Source organism: Bubalus kerabau, chromosome 3 (genome assembly GCF_029407905.1).
Source record: "Bubalus kerabau isolate K-KA32 ecotype Philippines breed swamp buffalo chromosome 3, PCC_UOA_SB_1v2, whole genome shotgun sequence".
Classification (NCBI taxonomy): Eukaryota; Metazoa; Chordata; class Mammalia; order Artiodactyla; family Bovidae; genus Bubalus; species Bubalus kerabau.
The window spans coordinates 49,344,890-49,367,790 of NC_073626.1; the positions used below are offsets into that span (position 1 = coordinate 49,344,890).

Below are 22,901 nucleotides of genomic sequence, written 5' to 3' on the forward strand. Positions count from 1 at the left end.
CATTACCCAAAAAAGGGAAACTAAGTCAACCATAAATAATCTTTGTTTAGCTAATTACCAAATTATTTACAATAAATTAAAAGTACACTGAGATTTTAATGCTTGGAAACAAGAGTTATAACGGTGAGTACGGGGAGAATCTGAGCTTTTGGAGGCCAAAATGAATAGATCATCTTCCTATTCAAGAAATTATAATCAAGTAGAAGTTGTTACAATGAAAGACAAAGAGGCTGCCTGGTCAGTCAGGGGAGCAAAGTGAGACCCATCCCTGCTCACAAGCAAAGTGGAACCTGCCAAGGAGCCCATGAGAGGTGGGAGTTAAGTCTCAGGAGGAGGATACTTGAGAAGGTGAGGGAGATACAGCTGAGACCATAAATGAAAAAAGTTTTCTTTAATTGTTAATTTCTTTAACACCTTTATTTGAATTTGCCTTTTGAGAGCCTTTTCTCTTATTTTTGTGTTTGCTTTTGGATTATTTTAAAATTTCATCTGTGATTCACCAGTTGTACTTTTGAACATATTTCTCAGTAAAATGAAATGTTAGATATACATGAAAACTCATACACTCATTTATTTGAAATAACCCTAAACTGGATTTGACCCAAATGTCCTTCAATGAGTGAATGAGTGAATGGTTAGACAAATGGTATTACATCCACACACTGAGGAGATATTACTCAGCAATAAAAAAGGAACGAGCTATTGATAGCTGCAATAATTTAGAAGAATTTTTTAGGGATTATGCTGAGTAAAAAGCCACTCTCAAAACTTTATATGATTCCATTTATGTAACACTCTTGAAATGACAAAGTTACAGAGGTGGAGAATAGCTTAGTGGTTGCCAAGGGTTTGGGAATGGTGGGGGCAGGCTGCAGAAGATGGAGGTTATAAAAAGGGAGACAGAAGGAGCCTGGTTGGGTGGGGGGGAATTCTTGAACCTACACGGGAAAAAGTTCCATAGAGTTAAGTACACAGATATGAGCACGTGAGTGTCAAAGAAAATCTAAATTGTGTTAGTGTCAGTATCTTGGTGGTGATAATTCACTACAGGTTTACAAGATATTACCTTTAGAGGAAACCAGATACATGACATCTCTTTGCATTATTTCTTACAACTTCATGGGGATCTATAGTTATCTCAAAAGAGAAAGTTTAATTAAAAAAAAAAAGAAATAGGTGAAATAAATGTTAATAATTAACCTAATATATCTAAAATATTATTATTTTGACATGTAATCAGTATAAGAATATTAATAAGAAAAACAATTCATCTGTAGTCACAGTGAGACAATAATAACTTCTTTATAGTTTTTGTTTTTATTCCAGTTAAACTGAATTTGCAATTTGCAAATTAGATTGATTTTGTAACAGATATTGTGGAGATTGATAAATAACAAAATATTCTTTTTTTCTGTAGCTTTCTACCAAGTCCTTCCCACCCTGCATGCGTCAGTTACATAAAGCCCTGCGGGAAAATCACCATCTCCGTCATGGGGGCCGCATGCAGTATGGCCTCTTTCTTAAGGGCATTGGCCTAACCTTGGAACAGGCGTTGCAGTTCTGGAAGCAAGAATTTATCAGAGGGAACATGGATCCAGACAAGGTAATTTTGGAAAATCTGAGCAGTAACTGAAATTTTAATTTGGTCTGAAGACTAAAAAATTTTTCAATATGCCCCTATAATGTAGTTGAAATTCTATAATTTACCTACGTAAAAAGAAACTCATTAATTAATCTAATATTTGCTAAACAGAAGGTTGGGAAAGGTTGATTCAGTTCAAAAGGTAAGATTGAAACAGCCAATGTAAGATGTAAAGTAATGCTTGGATGAGCATGCTGTACTTCTCCTTGGTAGGTAGACTGCCAGTATCGCTGTACCTGAAATTGTGTTCTGAGTTGTGTTTCTGTAGGAATGCGTGTGTATATGTAATACATATAGGCATATATACATACATGCACAGAACTAGGAAATGCTGAGAAAGAATAAAGTGAAAACAGTTCTGAATGCATTTTATTGTGCTATGCAGAATATTTCACAGGGAATTTATTTTTTCCCTCAAACTTTAAAATTTGTTTTGTATTTGGGTATAGCTGATTAACAATGTTGTGGTAGTTTCACATGAATAGCAGTGGGACTTTGTCATACACATACATGTATCCATTTTCCTCCAGCCCCCCTCCCATCCAGGCTGGCACGTAATGCTGAGTAGACTTTTGCGTGCTATACAATAGATCTTTGTTGGTTATCCATTTTGAATATAGCAGTGTGTACATGACCTTCCCAAACTCCTTAATTATCCTTTCCCCCTGGCAGCTATAAGTTCGTTTTCTAAATCTTTCACAGGAAATTTTTAGATCGATGTTTATCACTGTAAACTTGAGATATCATTGTTTTTTCTCATTTTAAAAACTGACACTATATTATGATCATTTTCTTAGGTGGTTGAATCATTTTTGAAAATATCATTTGTATTAGTTGCATGAAATCACGTCCTTTGAAAGTGATATAATTTGCTTAATCATTTGCATGTTATTGAACACTTGGTTGTATCCATTTGACAGTGTCATAAATGTTATTGCAAACAATATCCTGAGCACATAAATCTCTGATTATAATTCTGATTGTGTCCTCTGTATGTATTCATCAGGGGATCAGTTTACTTGGTGAAAGACTGTAGACAGTTTTGAAGTTTTGTTGAATTCTATCATACTACTAAATGACTGGAAAGTCTGTAAATTAGCCGTTGTGAGAACTTTGCTCTGTCATTGACATCACTGTATGTTATTGAAAATGTTTTTTGATCTTTTTATTAGGAAGTTGATGTATTAAGTAGATAGGTGTTTAGGGTTCTCCAGAGAAACAGAACCAATTGTGTGTGTGTGTGTGTGTGTGTGTGTGTGTGTGTACACAGAAAGACAGGTATTTAACAGCCCATGTGATTATGGAGGCTGAGTCCCCCAAATCTGCAGGTAGCAGGCTGGAGAACCAAGAAGAAAGAGTTGGTGTTTCAGTTTGAGTCTGAAGGCAGGAAAAAAAATCCATGAGTGAACTCACAGCCCTCAGACAGGAGGTGTGTGTGTGTTAGTAACTCAGTTCAGTCGCTCAGTTGTGTCCTACTCTTTGTGACCCCATGGACCGCAGCACGCCTGGCTTCCTTGTCCATCACCAGCTCCAGGAGCTTACTCAAACTCATGTCCATCAAGTAGGTGATGCCATCCAACCATTTCATCCTCTGTCGTCCCCTTCTCCTCCTGCCTTCAGTCTTTCCCAGCATCAGGGTCTTTTCTAGTGAGTCAGTTCTTCGCATCAGGTGGCCAAAGTGTTGGAGTTGCAGCTTCCGCATCAGTCCTTCCAATGAATATTCAGGACTGATTTCCTTTAGGATGGACTGGTTTGATCTTCTTGCAGTCCAAGGGACTCTCGAGTCTTCTCCAACACCACAATTCAAGAGCATCAATTCTTTGGAACTCAGCTTTCTTTATAGTCCAACTCTCCCATCCATACATGACTACTGGAAAAACCATAGCTTTAACTAGATGGACCTTTGTTGACAAAGTAATGTCTCTGCTTTTTAATATGCTGTCTAGGTTGGTCATAGCTTTTCTTCCAAGGAGTAAGCGTGTTTTAATTTCATGGCTGCAGTCACCACCTTCAGTGATTTTAGACCCCAAGAAAATAAAGTCTGTCACTGTTTCCATTTTTTCCCCATCTATTTGCCATGAAGTAATGGTACCAGATTATCTTAGTTTTCTGAATGTTGAGTTTTAAGCCAACGTTTTCACTCTCCTCTTCACTTTCATCAAGGGGCTCTTTAGTTCTTCACTTTCTACCATAGGGATGGTATCATCTGCATATCTGAAATTATTGATATTTCTCCCGGCAATCTTGATTCCAGTTTGTGCTTCATCCAGCCCAGCATTTCTCATGATGTACTCTGCATATAAGTTAAATAAGCAGGGTGACAATATACAGCCTTGACATACTCCTTTCCTAATTTGTAACTAGTCTGTTGTTCCATGTCTGGTTCTAACTGTTGCTTCTTGACCTGCATACAGATTTCTCAGGAGGCAGGCCAGGTGGTCTGGTATTCCCATCTCTTTTAGAACTTTCCCCAGTTTGTTGTGATCCACACAGTTTGTTAGTCACTCAGCCGTGTACAACTCTTTGTGACCCCATGGACTGTAGCCCACCCGGCTTCTCTATCTGTGGAATTCTCAGGCAGGATTACCAGAGAAGGTTGCCATTTGCTTCTCCTGGAGATCTTATTGACCCAGGGATTGAAGTCGTGTCTCCTGCATTGCAGGCAGATTCATTACCATCTGAGCCACTGGGGAAGCAGGAGGAGATAACCTCTTAGTCACAGGAGAGTTGGCCTTTTTGTTCTGTCCAGGCCTGGGGAGGATTGCATGAGGCCCCCCACGCTGGGGAGGCATCCGCTCTGCTCAGTCCACCAATTCAGATGTTAATCTCCTCTAGAAACACCCTCACTGACATATCCAGAATAATATGGCCAGAGGTATGGGGCCCGTGATGGTCAAAAAATTAACCATCACAGTAAGGAAGGATGTATGAGGTGGGGTTTTCAGTGAAGTTAGTGAAGTTGAGGTAGCTCTTTAGCCTGGTTTGTGCTCTAACTACGTGAGGGGAAGAGGAACTAAATGAAGGTAGAGGCAGATCTGGGCCCCAGGCCTTGGGCTTGTGTGTCTGTCCTGTACCCCCCTCCTCCCCGCTGGCTTATGTGTATATCTGGGACGGTCTCATATCAGGGTCATCAGTATTTACTTTTAAACCTATGTGTTTGAAAAAATTTTTCAAATGATTTTTATTTTAAAATATAAAAGTTTTCTTCAAAAATTATTGGAAAAGAAAAATCAATAATTTTTATCTTTCTTGATAATATGTAGCAGTCTGTATTTTCATTAGCTTATTACTGATTACAGCAAATATATTATTTTGATGAAAATATTTTAAGGTACATGTATGATTTACTGTTTCTCTCTAGTGTTCTGTTGTTACCATCTGTTGTTGTAAATAAAAGTTCATGTTTTTCTCATTTATATCTTACATATATTTGCAATGAAATTAATTTAGCATCTCTTTACAAAAATACTGTTAAATGGTACATACAATTAAAAATACTTTTTAGAGGTATAGAAAATTAATTCCTTAAAATACTGCTTATAGAGCACGATTATGGAGGATATATTGGACATTTTTTGTAGTGCTCTAATGAAAGGACCTGACGTTGAGCCCAGAAATGACTTGGAACATTGCTTCTGTTGGATAGCTTGTTTCCTTACAGTGGGGGATGCTTCTGAGGTGATTCAGTCATTCTCACCTGGACTGCTCCTTTCTGTGGTTTCCCAGGTGACCATACTTCTGATGGCTTTTTCTTCTGTTCATGCCCTCATTGTAACTTATTTGACATACCTTGCTTTGTGCATCTGAGCAGAAATTATGGATACCTTACTGTTGCTTTTGGGGGAGCAGGAAGCGGTCATCTTGTAGGTAGTAGGAATTGAACTGTGAAAGTATACTTGTGGCAGAGGTGATTCTGCAAATGCAGGCTTTCTCCCCCACCCTCCAACACAGTTACTAAGAATCGAAGGATTAGTAGCCAGTAGGACCTGGTCTTGCTAGATAAATGACTACCAACTGGGACCAGCTGTGTAGGGTCATGATAGTGTAATTTAAAGATACATAATTTCATAGCTTTGAACATTCACTAACATCGTATAATCAATTTGAGATGTTATAAAAGTTTACACAAAAAATAGTATGAACAAGGTTTCCACTTAGATTCCCTCTTGGTTGAAATGAATTTCACGTCTTTAAATATGGATTTTAGATTGTATTGGCCAACACTGATTTTTTAAAAGACTTTTGCTTTATAAAATTTCAGTCTAATTGGTAATAGAGTGACCTGAGAAAAGTAACCAGAACACAATTACACAACACGGTGGTGAGGCGCATGTTGTTGAGGTGGCATGGAGGCAAGAAGTTACTAGAGAGGGTTGTGCTAGAGAAGATTTGGGGAGTTCAGTCTCACATCAAGCTTTGAAGGAGGTGATGGTGCTGATCAGTTGAAAGAGAAGAAAGGACAGCAGTACACGGGCAGCGGGAACCATGGGAAAGCAGGGCAGGCTCTTCCACTGTTTGCTGCCATTATTTTATAATTCTCCCATTATTTGTTGCTGCTACTCATTCCCCAGGTTTTATTATTGTCAGCTGGTTTGGGGTTGTGATTTTTGAATGTCTGCTTTCAGACTTCTGTATGGATTTGACCTGTCGGTATATTCAAATATCATTTTTATTTGGATGCATATTATACTAGAGGGTAAGGAATTCTAGTATTAAAACATCACCCACTTCCAGGGAACATTCTGTTGTTATGAATCATCTTGTAGCAGACTAATTGCTTTAGGGTATAACTTACTCCCAAAGTATTAGTTTTATTATGTAGGATTTTTATATTAGATTAATTATATTGAGTGTGAATGTTTATGATATATTAAAAATTTGACAGTAAAACTTTTTCAGTTACTCTTGTCAGTGGGGATCAGGGACATGTGAAAATTGCACTTAGGTTTCAAATAAGATTCTTTGGATTTATGAATGATTCTATAAGAGGTACTCAGAGCTTTGAATGTCTTATTTCTGAGATTCCTGAAATAAATGCACTTATGCTTTATGCAAATAAAATATATTTATGAACCATAGTACAGTTTTATGCAAGTTTTTCTTGTTGTAATTATAATTTACATGGCAGTCTACCTGAGAAAAAGCCTCATCCTGTACGCAAGAGATAAAATTAATCAAACCTCTATTGAAGAACTTGGCACTAAATATTCTTTCACTTGGAATTTGGATATTAAATCCCTTCAGCCAATGGCTTTGTTAAGGATTAAATTGAACTAGATAATTCTTCTCATAAATTCAAAGCAATGTGTCCGCTTAATCAGATTGCTTGTAGAGCTGTTATCTGAATTGCTTTGACCCGACTCTGTTGGACATTAAGTGCACTGTAGATCACAAACGTGTTATGTGGGTGAGTTCTCCTCCCTGGTGAGGCTGTACCTGAGGTCTACTCCATGTTGTCATAATTGGGTTAGGCAGTGTTTAGCACTGTCAAAATGCTTATCTTTTGTCCCAGATCCAGCTCACATCATGACTTATTGCAGACCTATGTCATTAAAAATGGACCACTCAAGGATTAAGTCTTTGGCTGGTGGGGTGTGCATATATAAAGCATATTTACCACTGGGTTTTTCTTTTTAACACCAGTGGTTCTCCCATGACCCCAGTCAGCAGCATCAGCTTTAGCAGTATCTGGGAATTTGTCACAAATGATGACTCTGAGAATCAGACTATGGAGGCGGGTCCATAGCTGATGGTTTCCAAGACCACATGGAAGTAATGCACACTGCAGACTGAGAACCGTCTTTTAGATGTTGCCTCATAGAAATCTAAGTGATCATAGTTTATCAGATAGAAGTGTGAAAATCTCCAGCTGTTTGTTCTCTTGTCTATTTCTGTTGCAATTTGAGGGTAATGTTGTCCTTTGTTAGTAACCCATGTGTATATATTTGAGGTCTGGCTGCATGTCAGGTCTGGTCAATACTAAATGAACACACACAGTGGAGTTCCTCAGCTGGAGCCCCTCCAGCACACTCGATGGTACCCCCTGAGCCCTTGAGGGAGTCAGGCTGGGCCTGGGGTGCTCAGGGTTAGTTGCCTTCAACTGTGAGTAGCTCCTTCCACTTGCTTTACAAAACAGTGTTTTACATGTGCTCATATGAAAAAGGTTGGAGAAAACTAATATGAAGTACTGACTTGGAGTCAGACTGAATTGACATTTGACTCCACTGTATGCACACTTGGGCAGATTACCTGGTATGTGTCCTCATCTAAAGAATATGGACAGTAACAGTGTATCCATCTGGATATATAGCTCTGTCCCTGTTTACACTTGATTGATGTGTTGAGGATTTGGTAAAGGATTAGTCCAGATTCTGGCATGTAGTAAATGCTAGCTCTTCTCATTTAGGACTTCATAGGAAGGTGGGGTTAGCTTGACGCAGAGTAATCAGTAAAGTTTGCACAAGTAGAATAGAATCTGATGGCTTGTTAAGATTCCATGTCACCTAAAATAGAGAGGAGGGTTAACGGGAAAGACTGAATTCCAGCAGAAATGATTTGTTTTAGGAAATGTTTAAGTGATTTAGACTAAGGGAATGCATTTCAGGCTGTGTTCTTAGAAACTCCTGGGTTCCAGAGGAAAGAGGACTGAAGTTTACAGGGGAGATTGAGATGTCTGATTTCTGTCCACACTTTAACAAGTGTAACAAAACAATACCTTCATCTATTTTTATGTGTTGGGGTTCTATGTAAGATTTCACTTAAAAGAGGGTTTTCCTACTTAAAAGTGTTTACAAAATACTATTGTTTATTTGTGGTGTAGTATTTAGGAAAGTAGGAGATGAGACAGGAGGAGAGAGAGATTAGCGTGAGAATAGAGTTGCTTGAAATGAACCTCATTTTTAGTCAAGAGAAAGCCACTAGCGAGTGTTAAACAGGGAGAATTGTTTTTCAGCAGAGAATCTGGAAGTGGAACGCAGCCTTTAGACTGGGAGAGCCAGGTCTTCCATGGCAGTGCTAGGACAAGTGTAAATGGAGGGCTCAGGGAAGAGGTTGCCGGAGAGTGGAGCTTGGACGGTCCACAGGTAACGGGAAGGTGGGAACTCCAGGAGCAGAGGTTGTGCATGCACCTGATGGGTCTGGGATCAGAGTAGAGAGAAATGGGTCATGAGTTGAGTTTTTGGTGTAAATTTAAATCCATGTCCAGGTAGAAATTCTTCTTGGTTGATTGGTTGGTTTATCTGTTCCTTCCTTCCTCTGTGGTTCTTATGGGGCCCTTAGAGTGTGAGAGGTGCTGTTCTGTGAGGAGAAACGCAGGGATGTGGATTTGAGAGCCGTTCAGGGAGAGTGGAGGGAAAAGCCTCATGCAGGTAAGTGAATGGGCAGATGGAGAATATAGAGCAGTGCAGAGAGCAGAGGCTCAGCTTCAAGGGATAACCCCATTGTAGTGGTGATGGAGGAGCCTGGAGTGAGACCTGAATTACTAGAAATATTGGAGAGAAAGAGCGAGAATAGTCTGGGGTCCAGGCACTAAGAAGGAGAAGGCTTTCTGAAGTAAGCTGTTCCTGATACCCAGCATGGGTAGTATATGTTGGAAGTTACTTCTAAGAGAAGTACAGAGCAGGAGACAGATTTCCTGGTCTTAATCATAGATGACAAAATAGAGGCAACAGCAGTAATGTCTAGAAGTCTGAGAAATCAGGAAGACGAGAAATAGAACTATTTTCTGTAGGAGATACCTGTGTGGACAGAGGTTGTCCTCACGTGGGATGGGCGGAAGCACTGGGGCTCCTGGAGATGCAGGAGGCGCCGGAAGTGAGTGAGGACTCGAGGCCTGGGGTGACGGGAAGATCGTTTATGATCCTGTATCTGTTTATAGTATGGTCATTATGCAGTGTGACCACTCCGCTCCCCCCACGCTCCTGAGAACAGGAACTTTTCTGTTCTGGCTCCCTGCCCCCAGCAGCCAGCGTTCGGTTGAGTGCCTGAAAGGCCGTAGATGGTCAGTAAAATGTGTTGAATTGAGGGAATGAGATGAGTTAGGAGTTAAGTGAGGATATTTGTCTGAGACTTGACGGTGGTTTTCTGAGAGATTTGAAGCTGGTAAATAAGTGTTGGGAGGAAGAAAGCGGAGCTGGGTAAACTCATGCCCACCTCCTGTCTTTCCAGTAACGGAGGCAGGAGATCACTTACCAGAAGGCTGGGTGCCGACAGGGCTTAAGGAATGTTGCAAGGAGTGTAGACTAACACCTTCTGGACCTGCATAAGCAGAGGCGGTCACCTGTGATAATTACTGAGATTGAAAGGCTGCAGCAGAATGAGTCCAGTGTAACCACTTACTGAGTGCCTTGCCTGTGCCAGACACCAAAAGTAATACTTACACACATCCTCTTATGGACGCATTAAAACAGTCCTAGGAGATGGATAATATTTATTATTTAGGTCTGTTTACTAATGAGGAAACCATACCAGACCATAAATTTGTAATTGCCTATGTCTGCAATGGCACCCCACTACAGTACTCTTGCCTGGAAATCCCATGGGCCGAGGAGCCTGGTGGGCTGCAGTCCATGGGGTCACGAAGAGTCGGACACGACTGAGCGATTTCACTTTGACTTTTCACTTTCATGCATTGGAGAAGGAAATGGCAACCCACTCCAGTACTCTTGACTGGAAAATCCCATGGATGGAGGAGCCTGGTGGGCTGCCATCTATGGGGTCGCACAGAGTCGGACACGACTGAAGCAACTTAGCAGCAGCAGCTGCACTGTTTCATTGCTTTCTCTGGTGGTCCTTGTGGCCAGAGAGCAGAAGCAGAGAGGGCAGAAGGGAATGCTTGTGCCGGTTTAGGACCTGGCAACACAGCCATGCTGTCACTAAGTCCTTTCCATGTTCTTTGTGTCATTTAATCTCACAACAGCACTGCAAAATACATATCGTCTGCCTATGAAGAGTTTGGGCTTCCCTGGTGGCTCTGTGGTAAAGAATCGCCTGCTAATGCAGGAGACACCATTTTGATCCCTGGGTCAGCAAGATCCCATGGAGAAGGAAATGGCAACCCACTCCAGTATGCTTGCCTGGAAGTCCCATGGACAGTGGTGGCCTACAGTCCATGGGGTCAGGTAGCAATGAGTCGGACACAGCTGATCCACTAAACAACAACAGCATGGAGAGTTTAATGGTTTTTGTCCAGGCGCCAGAGGTGGTGCATGAGCGGACCTGAGTTAGGACCTGTGCGTGTGTGCTAAGTCGCTTCAGTCGTGCCCGACTCTCTGTAACCCAATGGACTGACGCCTGCCAGACTTCTCTTTCCGTGGGATTCTCCAGGCAAGAATGCTGGCGTAGGTTGCTATGCCCTCCTCGAGGGATCAGACCTGCCTCTCTTACATCTCTTGCATTGGCAGGTGGATTCTTTACCACTAGCACCACCTGGGAGTTAGAACCCCGGTCTGTCTTATTCCACTTCATGTGTTTTCCCCAGTGCTTTCAGGAGGAACAGGCGTGTTGTGTAGAATATAGGCATGTCTGACCCGCCATGTAAATCTAAGAGGGCTCAGCTTAGAACAGAGGTTTTCAGCTCTGTGTCAAATCACCAGAGCTGCGATTACATCATCATTAGAAAGGGGACAATGTAACTTACTAAAACATTGCAAAGAAATGAGAGTATGCATGAAATACTGTGTAATTTATAAAGTACTAAACCAGTGTCTGTTAATTTAAAAAATTGATAAATGGATTAGTCTATAATCATTCACATGTTTTCTCCATTTATTTATAAATCTATTTAACTTTATAAAACTTTATAATAAAGTTTGGACACAAACTTTAGTTTAATTGGTTATGTTTTTGGCTTTTCTTTCAAAGAAAAGTTTGTTTTGTTAGAACTTTCCCATTAGTTATATCCTAGGAAAGTATTTGAAATGTAATAAAAAGTAGTTTCTAGTGAAAGTAGTCTAATCTTTGTCACTTTGCTCTTGAGTGGCAATTTAAAGGTACCCTTAGCAGCTACCAGGTCTCTAGAATGTGTTTTTTAAAGTTTTGCTATATGAAGCTTCTGTTATATTTGCTGTTCTAAGTATTTTATTGTATAATAAAGATGTGTGCATGTTAAGGTTTTAACTCTTACCTCCGTGCCTTCCATTGCATTTGGAATACAAATTCTAGATAACACAGTATAAGAACTAATATTTAAACATTGACATGAGCAGGTTGGACTTGCCTTCATGAGTTGTCAAGAGGCTAGCTAGTCTGCTGTTCAATTAAATTATGTGTTGTGTTAAATCTATCATTAGAATAAAATAGGTGTTATCATCCCTCCCTCCAAACACTATTTTGGTGAAAAACTGCTTCAGTAATAACTCCTTTTGCTGTTCTACTCCAAATGCTTGCCATACTTACATTAGGAAAATGAGATTAAAAAGTAGAACACTTCAACTTTAATCTTTCATGTGTAGCTGTTGTCTTATCAGTGATACCTTATGGATTGAGTTGTATTAAAATGACATATTACCCACCATTTTAAAATGTAGTCTAAATTTTTGTGGTTAATATTCGCAGTGCCCTTAGGAGAAAATGATAACAAGAAGATACTAGTTTCAGGTTTTACTGAGTAGTAAATTGACTCCAGGTAACTGGGTAAGTGTAAACTCCAAAATGGGCCAGACTCCTGATGCTAGGGAGAAGGCAGGGAATGTAGTTATGAATAGAGTAGTCAGTGAAGGCTTAAACCAAAGGTGACATTTTACTCACCACTTGAGCTCTACATAAGAGCCTTAGTTACTTATACCATGATAGAATCTGAATGAGCAAACGTCAGTCCTCACCATTTTATAATGAAGAAACTTGAGTCAAGGAGAACTACCCACATTCACTCAGAAATCCAGATCCTGGATCTCAGAGCCTTGGCTGTGGTGCTGTGGATCTCTGTGAGCTGAGCTGCAGGCAGCCAGAGCTGGCTGGAAAGTCAGGGTTTGAGGACAGGCCAGGAGGAGACAGTGGGCACCGCCATGGACAGCCTGGGAGAGGACGTGCACACACCAGCTGGCACTAAGCTCAGTGCACCTCTGGTTTCAGCCAGGGAGGGAGAAAGCTGGTTTCCTACTAGGATCTCAGAAGAATTGCTGACTCTGTTTATCCCCACTGGAGAGATACCCCAGAGAGATGATTGATGTCTGCAACATAGTGTGTAGATCTTGAGCTAAATTAATCCTCTTAGCTACTTTATCTTTGGTTTTTCTTTACATCTTTTCACCTAAAAAAGTCTTATTGTAACCTTTTATTTCTTTTTTTCCTTTGCATTGAATAAGACTGACTGTCTCTTACACTTTCTCAGCTCTGCAGATGGATTCCTAAATGCCACCCTCATTTCTGAATTTTCCCATTGACCTCAAAAAAATACATAGTAGTCCTTATGCACTGAAGTCCTAGCGCTGCCCCTAGCGGGTCTGTGCTGTCATCACCATGTAAAGAATCCAGCAGTCTCTCCACCCTCCTGATTTTTTTGTTCCTTCCTTGGACAGTTTTTTTGCCTTTTCATACTGTTCATGGCGTTCTCAAGGCATTCCTTTCTCCATTGGACCACGTTTTGTCAGAACTCTCCACCATAACCCATCCATCTTGGGTGGCCCTTTATGGCATGGCTCATAGTTTCATTGAGTTAGACAAGACTGTGATCCATGTGATCACAGCTATGGTTTGATCTAGTCAAAGCTATGGTTTTTCCAGTAGTCATGTATGGATGTGAGAGTTGGACGTAAAGAAAGCTGAGCACTCAAGAATTGATCCTTTTGAACTATGGTATTGGGGAAGACTCTTGAGAGTCCCTTGGACTGCAAGGAGATCCAACCAGTCCATCCTAAAGGAAATCAGTCCTGAATATTCATTGGAAGGACTGATGCTGAAGCTGAAACTCCAATGCTTTGGCCACCTGACGTGAAGAACTGACTCATTTGAAAAGACCCTGATGCTGGGAAAGATTGAAGGAGGGAAGAGAAGGGGACGACAGAGGATGAGATGGTTGGATGGCATCACTGACTTGATGGACATGAGTTTGAGCAAGCTCCAGGAGTTGGTGATGGACAGGGAAACCTGTCCATGGGGTAGGAAAGAGTCAGACATGACAACTGAACTGAACTGGACAGTTTTTAGTTAGACATTTTTTCTGTAAATAAACCCTGTTTCCCATTGTCTTTCAAAATAAACTCCATAATGAAAATTCATCTCAGATATTCTCCTTGTAACATTAAAAACCCTGCAAAGAAGTTGTATTTTATCCTATTTGTTTTATTGATACTTCAGTTCAGTTCAGTTAAGTCACTCAGTCATGTCCGATTCAGTGGAAAACAAAGCACTGGTCAGAAAGGGTAGACATTTACCCAGCAGTACACCATCATCATGAGCTGGTAGTGGTGAGTAGTGTTGTTCAGTTAATGCTTGTGTAGTGGTAAAGTCAATTTAGTAAAACTGACATTTCACTGGTAATGTATGGATTAAAGACCTTTTTATCTGTATAAATATGGTGATTATATATATATATTATATATAAATATAATGACAGTACTTTCAAATCTCCCTTAAAGATTAGTTGCGCATTCCACTTTGATGTTTTCAGATTTTATCATAGATGTGGTATTTCTTTACCAACAGAGGGGGAAAATGTATGTTGACTAATTTTCTTAGGTATGACTTTTTATCACAATCATGCTTTTATTTCTACCTTCAGGTTGAAACCACTTAAAAATTCCCCTTGAAAATATGTATTTAGAAAAACATAAATCTAGGACATGTATTTGCTCAGTCGCTCAGTCGTGTCCGACTCTTTGCAACCCCACGGACTGTAGCCCACAAGGCTCCTCTGTCCCTGGGATTTCCCAGGCAAGAGTACTGGAGTGGGTTGACATTTCCTTCTCCAAGGACATGTATACTTGAATATAATATCACCAACAAAAGCGGCTTCTTTCAAGATAATTCACGAAGAGATCATAGAATATGTCTCCTTCTCCTAGGAGGCGTCCCGCCCCTTGTCTTTCCTGGTGGGCGTGGCTTCTCACCTCTCCTGTGTCACTTCCGCTCTCATGGCCCCTCCTCTGCCACCAGGTGGGCCTGGATTAGTGAGCAGATCACCATGAGCGTTCCTCCGTCCTCCTGGCCGGCCGTGAGGTCTGGGTGGCCTTCAGGAATGATAATATGACCACAGAAACACTAGCTGAATCTTGGAATTTCAGGGATGTAATAACACAGCTGCTTCCTGTCCCCTCTTCCTGCTTCTTTACCCTTTTCCAAGTGCTGCCTTGGCCACATGTAAATTCAAGCAGATGTTTCTGCAGTTTCTAAATTCTTACCAAAAAAATCCAAGTAATGAGCTTTTTCTGATAAGTCACTGTTAAACATTATTTTAACATAATTTTATGATGATTGTTATCTCCTGCAGTTTTATGTATTTTAATTATTAACTTATTGATTGCACCTTGAGGCCCTTTTACATAACGTATGCAGGTTGAATAATGCTGTGGTCATGTCATTTAAACTCTCTTTACAACTGTATTATGTTTCATTTTAGCCAGTAATGAGAACTCCTTCTAGTGGAGTCCATGGTATGCGTGATTTACATGTAAATATTGTTTTAAAAGCTATGCTTTTGTTAAATTTAGAAATTTACATTCAAGGTCATTCATAAAACCTTATGTGATTTTTTTTTTTAAAGATAATTTAAATCTGCCTGTAGGATGGGTAAGTTTACTGCCTAGAGAAAAGAGAGAGATTGTACTTTCGGGTCAGGGAGAAAATTCTGAATAATCAATGACAACTGAATGGAATTAATTTCAGGACTACTGGAGATGAATTAGATTTCATTTAAGCCACTGTTGGTTGGAGCCAAAAAATCTTTCCTATTGATCCTCTAAGGCCTGACTCTTGTGTTAGCCTTTTCCTAAATATCTGAGCCAGCAGTGATTACCCCCTCAGTACTTCTTTTAATGTCAACTAGATTTTAAGTGCCTTTGTAGCAGAAAAACTTTCTTAAGATTTTCATTCTCTAGCCACCCACATGGCAGGGATGGAAAGCTATCTACATAGTCTTTCCTCACTATGTATTCATTGGTTGAAAACTGTCCTTCTAGGTCAAGCGTTAGTTTTTCTCATTATAAGTTACCAGATGTGCTACTTTTGTTTTTTCCCCTCTTCTTTCATTTTTAGATTTAGCTGTAGTAATAAAGACCTGGTTTTCCCTGGTGGCTTAGGTGTTAAAGAATCTGTCTGCAATGCAGGACACCCAGGTTTGATCCCTGGGATCCGCTGGAGAAGAGAATGGCTACCCACTCCAGTGCTCTTGCTGGAGAATCCCATGGACAGGGGAACCTGGCAGACCACAGTCCCTGGGGTCACAAAGAGTCGGACATGACTGAGAGAATAACACTTCTTTTTCACAATAAAGACCTACTTTTCATTTAAAAGGTATAATTGGTCAGGAACAAGTTATTATTGTTTCAGGGAAACCCTCCAGCTGAGTGACTTAACTCTTCTGACTGTTGCTTACTCGGTAGCTTCTCCTCAGACAAGTGGACCCTGAGTGCTAGAGTGACTGGTTTGTGATGTTTCCTCTTAATGAAGAGATACAAAACTCTGAAAGAGAACATTTTGTATACTGAAGCAAACTGTACTGAAGCTCAGTGAGTTTCCTAGTAAGTGGAAGGTCCAGGGTCACAGGATCTTCCTGTCTGCTGGAGAGGCCACTCTACAAACGCTCCGTCTGCTTTGATGGAATTGTCCTCCTCTTTTAAAAAGATGAAGAAAGGCAGAATATTGAAGGAAACAGAGGGCTAGGCATTTCTGAACACCTGATAGTTTAATTACTCTCCTGAACCCTAAGTGTAGTGGAGGTAGGGAGAAAATCCCAAGATCCTCATTTTTGGAAAGAATTCTGATTTTATTAGACTATAAAAGCTTACATATTCATAGCATTTAAAATCTACATATACCAATGCTTTAAGGACTATGAGGGGGAAAAACATGCATAAGACATGACTCATAGCCTCAAGGAATACAGTCTGTATCAGACTGAGAGAACTTTTATTATAATACAACTATTGAAGGGTGGAGACAGTAGTGTTTTTTTGTGGGAGGGGCATTAAATTCAAGTAACATTTATTGGATACTTGGAAATCTTTCACATACCTTAGTAAATATAACACTAGCCTCTCAAGCAGAGTAGCTGAGCTTGTTTCAAAGACAGAGTGATTTGATAGGGAGAGCGTGTGTGCTTGTATATGTGCGTGCTCCAGTTACATCCGACTCATGCCACCCTATGGACTGTAGCCAGCCAGGCTCCTCTTTCCACGGCATTTTCCCAGCCCACTAGAGTGGGCTGCCATGCCCTCCTCCAGGGGATCTCCCTGACCCAAGGACTGAACCTATGTCTCCTGCTTTGCAAGTGGATTTTTTACTGCTGAGCCCCCTGGGAAGCCCAGGGAGAGTGTAGACTTACATGATAGTATTCTTAGTATCAGTGTCTGATATATAGAAGATAATAAAATGTACCCCTTTAGTGCTCATTTCAGGTAAGTTAGAAAGTAGTAAGTACAGCATGGAGTGAAATATTGCACCCCTTGCCACGGACCTCCGAGAGGGCTTCATGGGGAAACTGATATTTGTATTGAACTTTGAAAGGTGATAGGATTTGGACACATGAGTAGTTCATAACCCATGAAGTATTTATATAAAGGCTGTTGGTATCATAATGGAGGTCTCTTTACTACCATGGTTTGGTTAAAGACACAGATCCACTCCTCCAGGGAATGCATCTTACACTGAACCTCATAAAAAGCCGAGCACCTGTTGTTAGGTCTTGGTGACAGTATTCTTGCTGGATGGGGAGAAGTTCCAGGATGGCGTCTGGGGGTCTTAGTACAGGGAGAGAGATTAGTAAATCTGAGTGGTTGCTTGTTAGGTGCATTTGGATTTTCCACCAGAATGTCACATATCCAAAGAAAGTTAGCAGTGAGTACAGAGATGAGATCTGTGCTGAGTTCACTTTTCTAATGAATGCTGAAAGCTAATTTCCAGGTAGTCACTCAGGATACCTTTCAGGCCTCAGATGATTTTGCTCAGTGCCCTCAGATTTTTCATATTTGTCTCATGTTTGGCTGCTTGAATTTGGGCAGCACGCATCAAGGATGTGGTTGACCCTTCCTTGGCCTTGCCCATACCTCCTGCTTGCAGCAGGTTGTTCCTTCCTCAGGATTGTACCTGAGGACCTGCTCGGCTCAGGGTCTTATCTGCCTGATGTCACAGTAACCATCTTTCTTCAGTTGCAGCAAAGACAGATTTACCCTTTGATCATAGTTTAAAGAACTGGTTCAGAAGAGTTCATAGGATACTTGATGGGCTCAGTCCTGTGTCCACCAATGACATTCAGCAGCTCTAAGGCAGTATTACTCATTTTCAGTAATCCAGTGCCCCAGGAACAAAGCCCAGTTTTTTGTTTTTAATCTATACTGAATCCCTAGATGAATTCATCCTGTCTTAAGGCTTCTGATGTGTCTCTTCAGCCTATCCTTCTGCCTGAGTTTTAGACCGTGATAGCCAAGGGCCTACTTAGGATCTAGATTCTAGATCATGCAAACTCAGTAATACTGAAGCATCTCATAGTCTCCAAAAGTGAGGCTCTTGTCCATGAGCTTGCCCAAACCAGCTCCTCCTGCAGCCTTTTCCATCTCAGATAATGGCAGTTCCATTCTTTATGTTGCTCAGATCCAAAACCCTGCTGCAGAGTCTTTGACTCTTTCTCTTGTACCTGCCCTCTCAGCAGATCCTCTTGGCTCAGCCTTGAAGGCGCATCCTTCTTACTACCCCTGCTGCCGAGCGCTGGTCCCTGCCGTCACCATCTCTCACCTGAATTATTGCAGCAGTTTCTTAACTGCATTTCCAGCTCTGTTTCAGAAGATTTGATAAGTATCAGCAGAGCAGGGAAAGAAGGGCCACTGGTTAGGCAGTACTTTTTTAAAAAGTAGTTTAAAATTCCTTTGAGCCCTTAGAAAAATTTCTCTGAGTACTCTGTGGGGTTAAAAATTTCTCTGAATACCCTGTAGAGTTTCATGCCCCAGATTTCAAGAGGAGTGCTCTCCCCCCTTGTGTATTGTTGACCATATTGCTCAGTATGGCCCCTGTGAATGTCTGACTTGGAGTTGACCAGTCTCTTGATTGACTCTTGCCCTATGTGAAGTGAAGTGAAGTGAAGTCACTCAGTCATGTCCGACTCTTTGCAACCCCATGGACTGTAGCCCACCAGGCTCCCTGGCCCATGGGATTTTCCAGGCATGAATACTGGAGTGAGTTGCCATTTCCCTTCTCCAGGGGAATCTTCCCGACCCAGGGATCAAACCCAGGTCTCCTGTATTGTAAGCAGACGCTGTACTGTCTGAGCTACCAGGGAAGCCCCATACCTTAGATATATTACTGATCTTAATGTAATGTGAATATTATGAACTACACTCACTGCCGAAAGTGTGCTGAACATAATCTCATCTTCTGTTTAATGATTTAGAATGATCTTCAGGGTTTGGACCTGCCGCAGGCTGGTGATAGTAACATCAGTTATCATTGTGTAGTAAAGGAAGTGCTGGTTAGGAGAGATTTCCAGTAGAGTTAGTGTAGGCAAAAGCAGCTCTCTCTCTATTAAAAATAGTTTGTTAAATCTTTCTGGTTATTTTTTTCCTCTGAAATTTGAGGCATAAGGGTCATCTTTGGTACAGTGGTAGCGTATTTTGCTGGGGACTCACCAATACTGAAGGTTGGCTGGTGGGTTTTATATTTCACTCAAAAAAGAAAAGTTCAGTAATTGATTTGTGCAGGTATTTTATTTGACTTGTATGTACCTTACTTACTTTATATTTATTTTCCAGCCATGTAGACCCGAGGCTGTCTCTAGTTTAGTAGCAAAGTAAAAGCTACTAATGAGAATGTCTTTGGGACATAATTATGTAGATTTAAAGGAGCAGTGTCGTTTTAATTATACCCTTTAGCTAGTGTGCTTGCATATTAAACCATTTGGGTCTCAGTGTATTTCCCTCTGAAACTTTGCTTCTGTCCGGCGTTAAATGACTAATCAGCTCGTGGGTGTACCCAAAGGTTATGTAAGCTGAGTTGAAGACTGCCAAAGAATGTGTTTAAACTATTAATCCAAAATATACAGAAGTTCATAGAAAAAATGGCCCATGGGTGTATAGTGTTCTTTGCTGGGTTATTGAGGAGAAATTCCAACATTGTGTCTGTGAGCTTCCTCCTTCCTTCCCTCCCTAAGTAATAACACCCTTTGATTGTAGTGTGTGCAAACACATAATGAATTGTTTCCCTTGGGTGATTCTGTAAAACCCAGTGAACTTGAAGTAACATTAACAATAATTAATAATGATTTTTCTTTAAGTTAAACATTTTTTTACATCTTTGCCTTTTTGGCTTGTTTACTTTCATTGTAAGTTTCTTGATTTAGCAGAAAAGTAACTGCCTTGAAGCTATGAAATAATTTATTCATTTGTGGGACAAAAATATGAAGCTACCTAAACCCTACTTTGTGGTAGTTTTGTTTTTATTTGTGAGAAACTAAAAATAGAGAAAGTCCTTTGTAAATTTTAAGGAGAAAAATTCTAAAAACCTTTTGAGGTTGAATTTCCTCTTAAAGAGACAATGAAATGATAGAATTCAGAACAGGAGTAAATAAAGTTTGTTTCCAGGGAGAGACAGAAAATATTTTTGGCTTTGTGGACCATGTTTCTTTTGCACTTACTCTGATATATGGAGCCTACAAGCTCCTGCAGACAGTATCTAAACAGATGGATAAGATGATTTCATCATGACAAAAACAGGCAGTTGTCTGGGTCTGTCCTGTGGGCCGGACATAGTTTGCAGACTCCTGATTTAGAACCTGGATTCTTTAACTTTTTTCTTTATTCAGTTTTCAAACTGTCATTCATCAAATACTTGATATGTGTCTTAGCTACTTTTTAATCAGTGATCATCACAGTAAACTTATGAAACAGGTGGAGAAAATACTTGTGAATATTTTTATATCATGAAACATTTCAAACAAGTACAAATACAAATCTACATATGACAGTTTGCAACCAGTGGCTCTGGGACCAAGAGGAGGCTGTAGCCACAACCAGAGGGTGTCTGGCCTGGTTTAAACTCTGCTCCAGCCTGACAGGGAAACCCAGCAGGCTTGGAGTCTTAATGGGACATCCCCTTCCCCAGGGCTAATATTAAAGAGAAATTTTAAAAATAATCTCTTGATGTGTCTTGAAAAAGTATGTCAAACTTTTATTAGTTTTTCTGTGCTACATGTGTGCTGTGTCACTTCAGTTGCGTCCAACTCTTTGCGACCCTGTGGACTGTAGCCTGCCAGGCTCCTCTGTCCATGGGATTCTCCAGGCAAGAATACTGGAGTGGGTTGCCACTTCCTCCTCTAGGGGATCTTCCTGACCTAGGGATCAAACCTGCGTCTCTTGTCTCTTATATCTCCTGCATTGGCAGGTGTGTTCTTTACCACTAGTGCCACCTGGGAATAAGCCCAGTTTTTTCACATTTCATTTATTTATTACTTTATATTCTTTATAGTTTCTCTGAAGTATCTTAAGGCAAGATCTTGACCATGTCATATGATGGCTACATACTTTAATATGTCTTTCTAGCAAAAATTTCCTTACATAATTGTAATAGGATTATCTTACACTTGACAAAAGTAACAATAACTTTTTGACAACATCTAATATCTAGGTCTTGTTGAAATTTCTCCAATTGCCTAAATATATATATATGTATATGTATTTAACACCTGATGTCTTTGAACTGGAATCTACATATTGTTACATTTGGCTTTTGTCTCACAGTATCTTTTAGAGATCCATTATTTTTCTCTTTGTGCTGTTTTGTCAGTCTATAACTTACTGAAGAAATGAGCAAGTTGTTCTGTGGAATTTCACACTCTGGATTTAATTGTTTGCTTCCTATGGTATAATTTAATTTTTTACCATTTCTCCTGTAAATGGAATTAACTGTAAAGACATTTCTAAATTCAAATTCAGCCTTTTTGGCAGGAATCGTTCCTAAATGGTACTTTCTTTTTCATATTGTGTCCCATTCAGTTCAGTTCAGTCGCTCAGTAGTGTCCGACTCTTTGCGACCCCATGAATCGCAGCACACCAGGCCTCCCTGTCCATCACCAACTCCCGGAGTTCACTCAGACTCACGTCCATCGAGTCCGTGATGCCATCCAGCCATCTCATCCTCTGTTGTCCCCTTCTCCTCCTGCCCCCAATCCCTCCCAGCATCAGAGTCTTTTCCAATGAGTCAACTCTTCGCATGAGGTGGCCAAAGTACTAGAGTTTCAGCTTTAGCATCATTCCTTCCAAAGCAATCCCAGGGCTGATCTCCTTCAGAATGGACTGGTTGGATCTCCTTGCAGTCCAAGGGACTCTCAAGAGTCTTCTCCAGCACCACAGTTTGAAAGCATCAATTCTTTGGCGCTCAGCTTTCTTCACAGTCCAACTCTCACATCCATACATGACCACTGGAAAAACCACAGCCTTGACTAGATGGACCTTTGTTGGCAAAGTAATGTCTCTGCTTTTGAATATGCTATCTAGGTTGGTCATAACTTTCCTTCCAAGGAGTAAGCGTCTTTTAATTTCATGGCTGCAGTCACCATCTGCAGTGATTTCGGAGCCCAGAAAAATAAAGTTTGACACTGTTTCCACTGTTTCCCCATCTATTTCCCATGAAGTGATGGGACCAGATGCCATGATCTTCGTTTTCTGAATGTTGAGTTTTAAGCCAACTTTTTCACTCTCCTCTTTCACCTTCATCAAGAGGCTTTTTAGTTCCTCTTCACTTTCTGCCATAAGGCTGGTGTCATCTGCATATCTGAGGTTATTGATATTTCTCCCAGCAATCTTGATTCCAGCTTGTGCTTCTTCCAGCCCAGCATTTCTCATGATGTACTCTACATATAAGTTAAATAAGCAGAGTGACAATATACAGCCTTGACGTACTCCTTTTCCTATTTGGAACCAGTCTGTTGTTCCATGTCCAGTTCTAACTGTTGCTTCCTGACCTGCATACAGGTTTCTCAAGAGGCAGGTCAGGTGGTCTGGTATTCCCATCTCTTTCAGAATTTTCCACAGTTTATTGTGATCCACACAGTCAAAGGCTTTGGCGTAGTCAATAAAGCAGAAATAGATGTTTTTCTGGAACTCGCTTGCTTTTTCGATGA

General features: G+C 40.6%; 1 protein-coding gene across 1 annotated transcript in view; it reads left to right on the forward strand.

Annotated features, from left to right (window-relative positions):
- PRIM2 (DNA primase subunit 2) overlaps positions 1-22,901 on the forward strand; it is a 331,127-nt gene that overhangs the window by 224,208 nt on the left and 84,018 nt on the right. Inside the window, exon 10 of the mRNA XM_055571816.1 lies at positions 1,418-1,603. Coding sequence (XP_055427791.1) covers positions 1,418-1,603 — 186 coding nt within the window. The remainder of the gene's footprint in view (positions 1-1,417; positions 1,604-22,901) is intronic.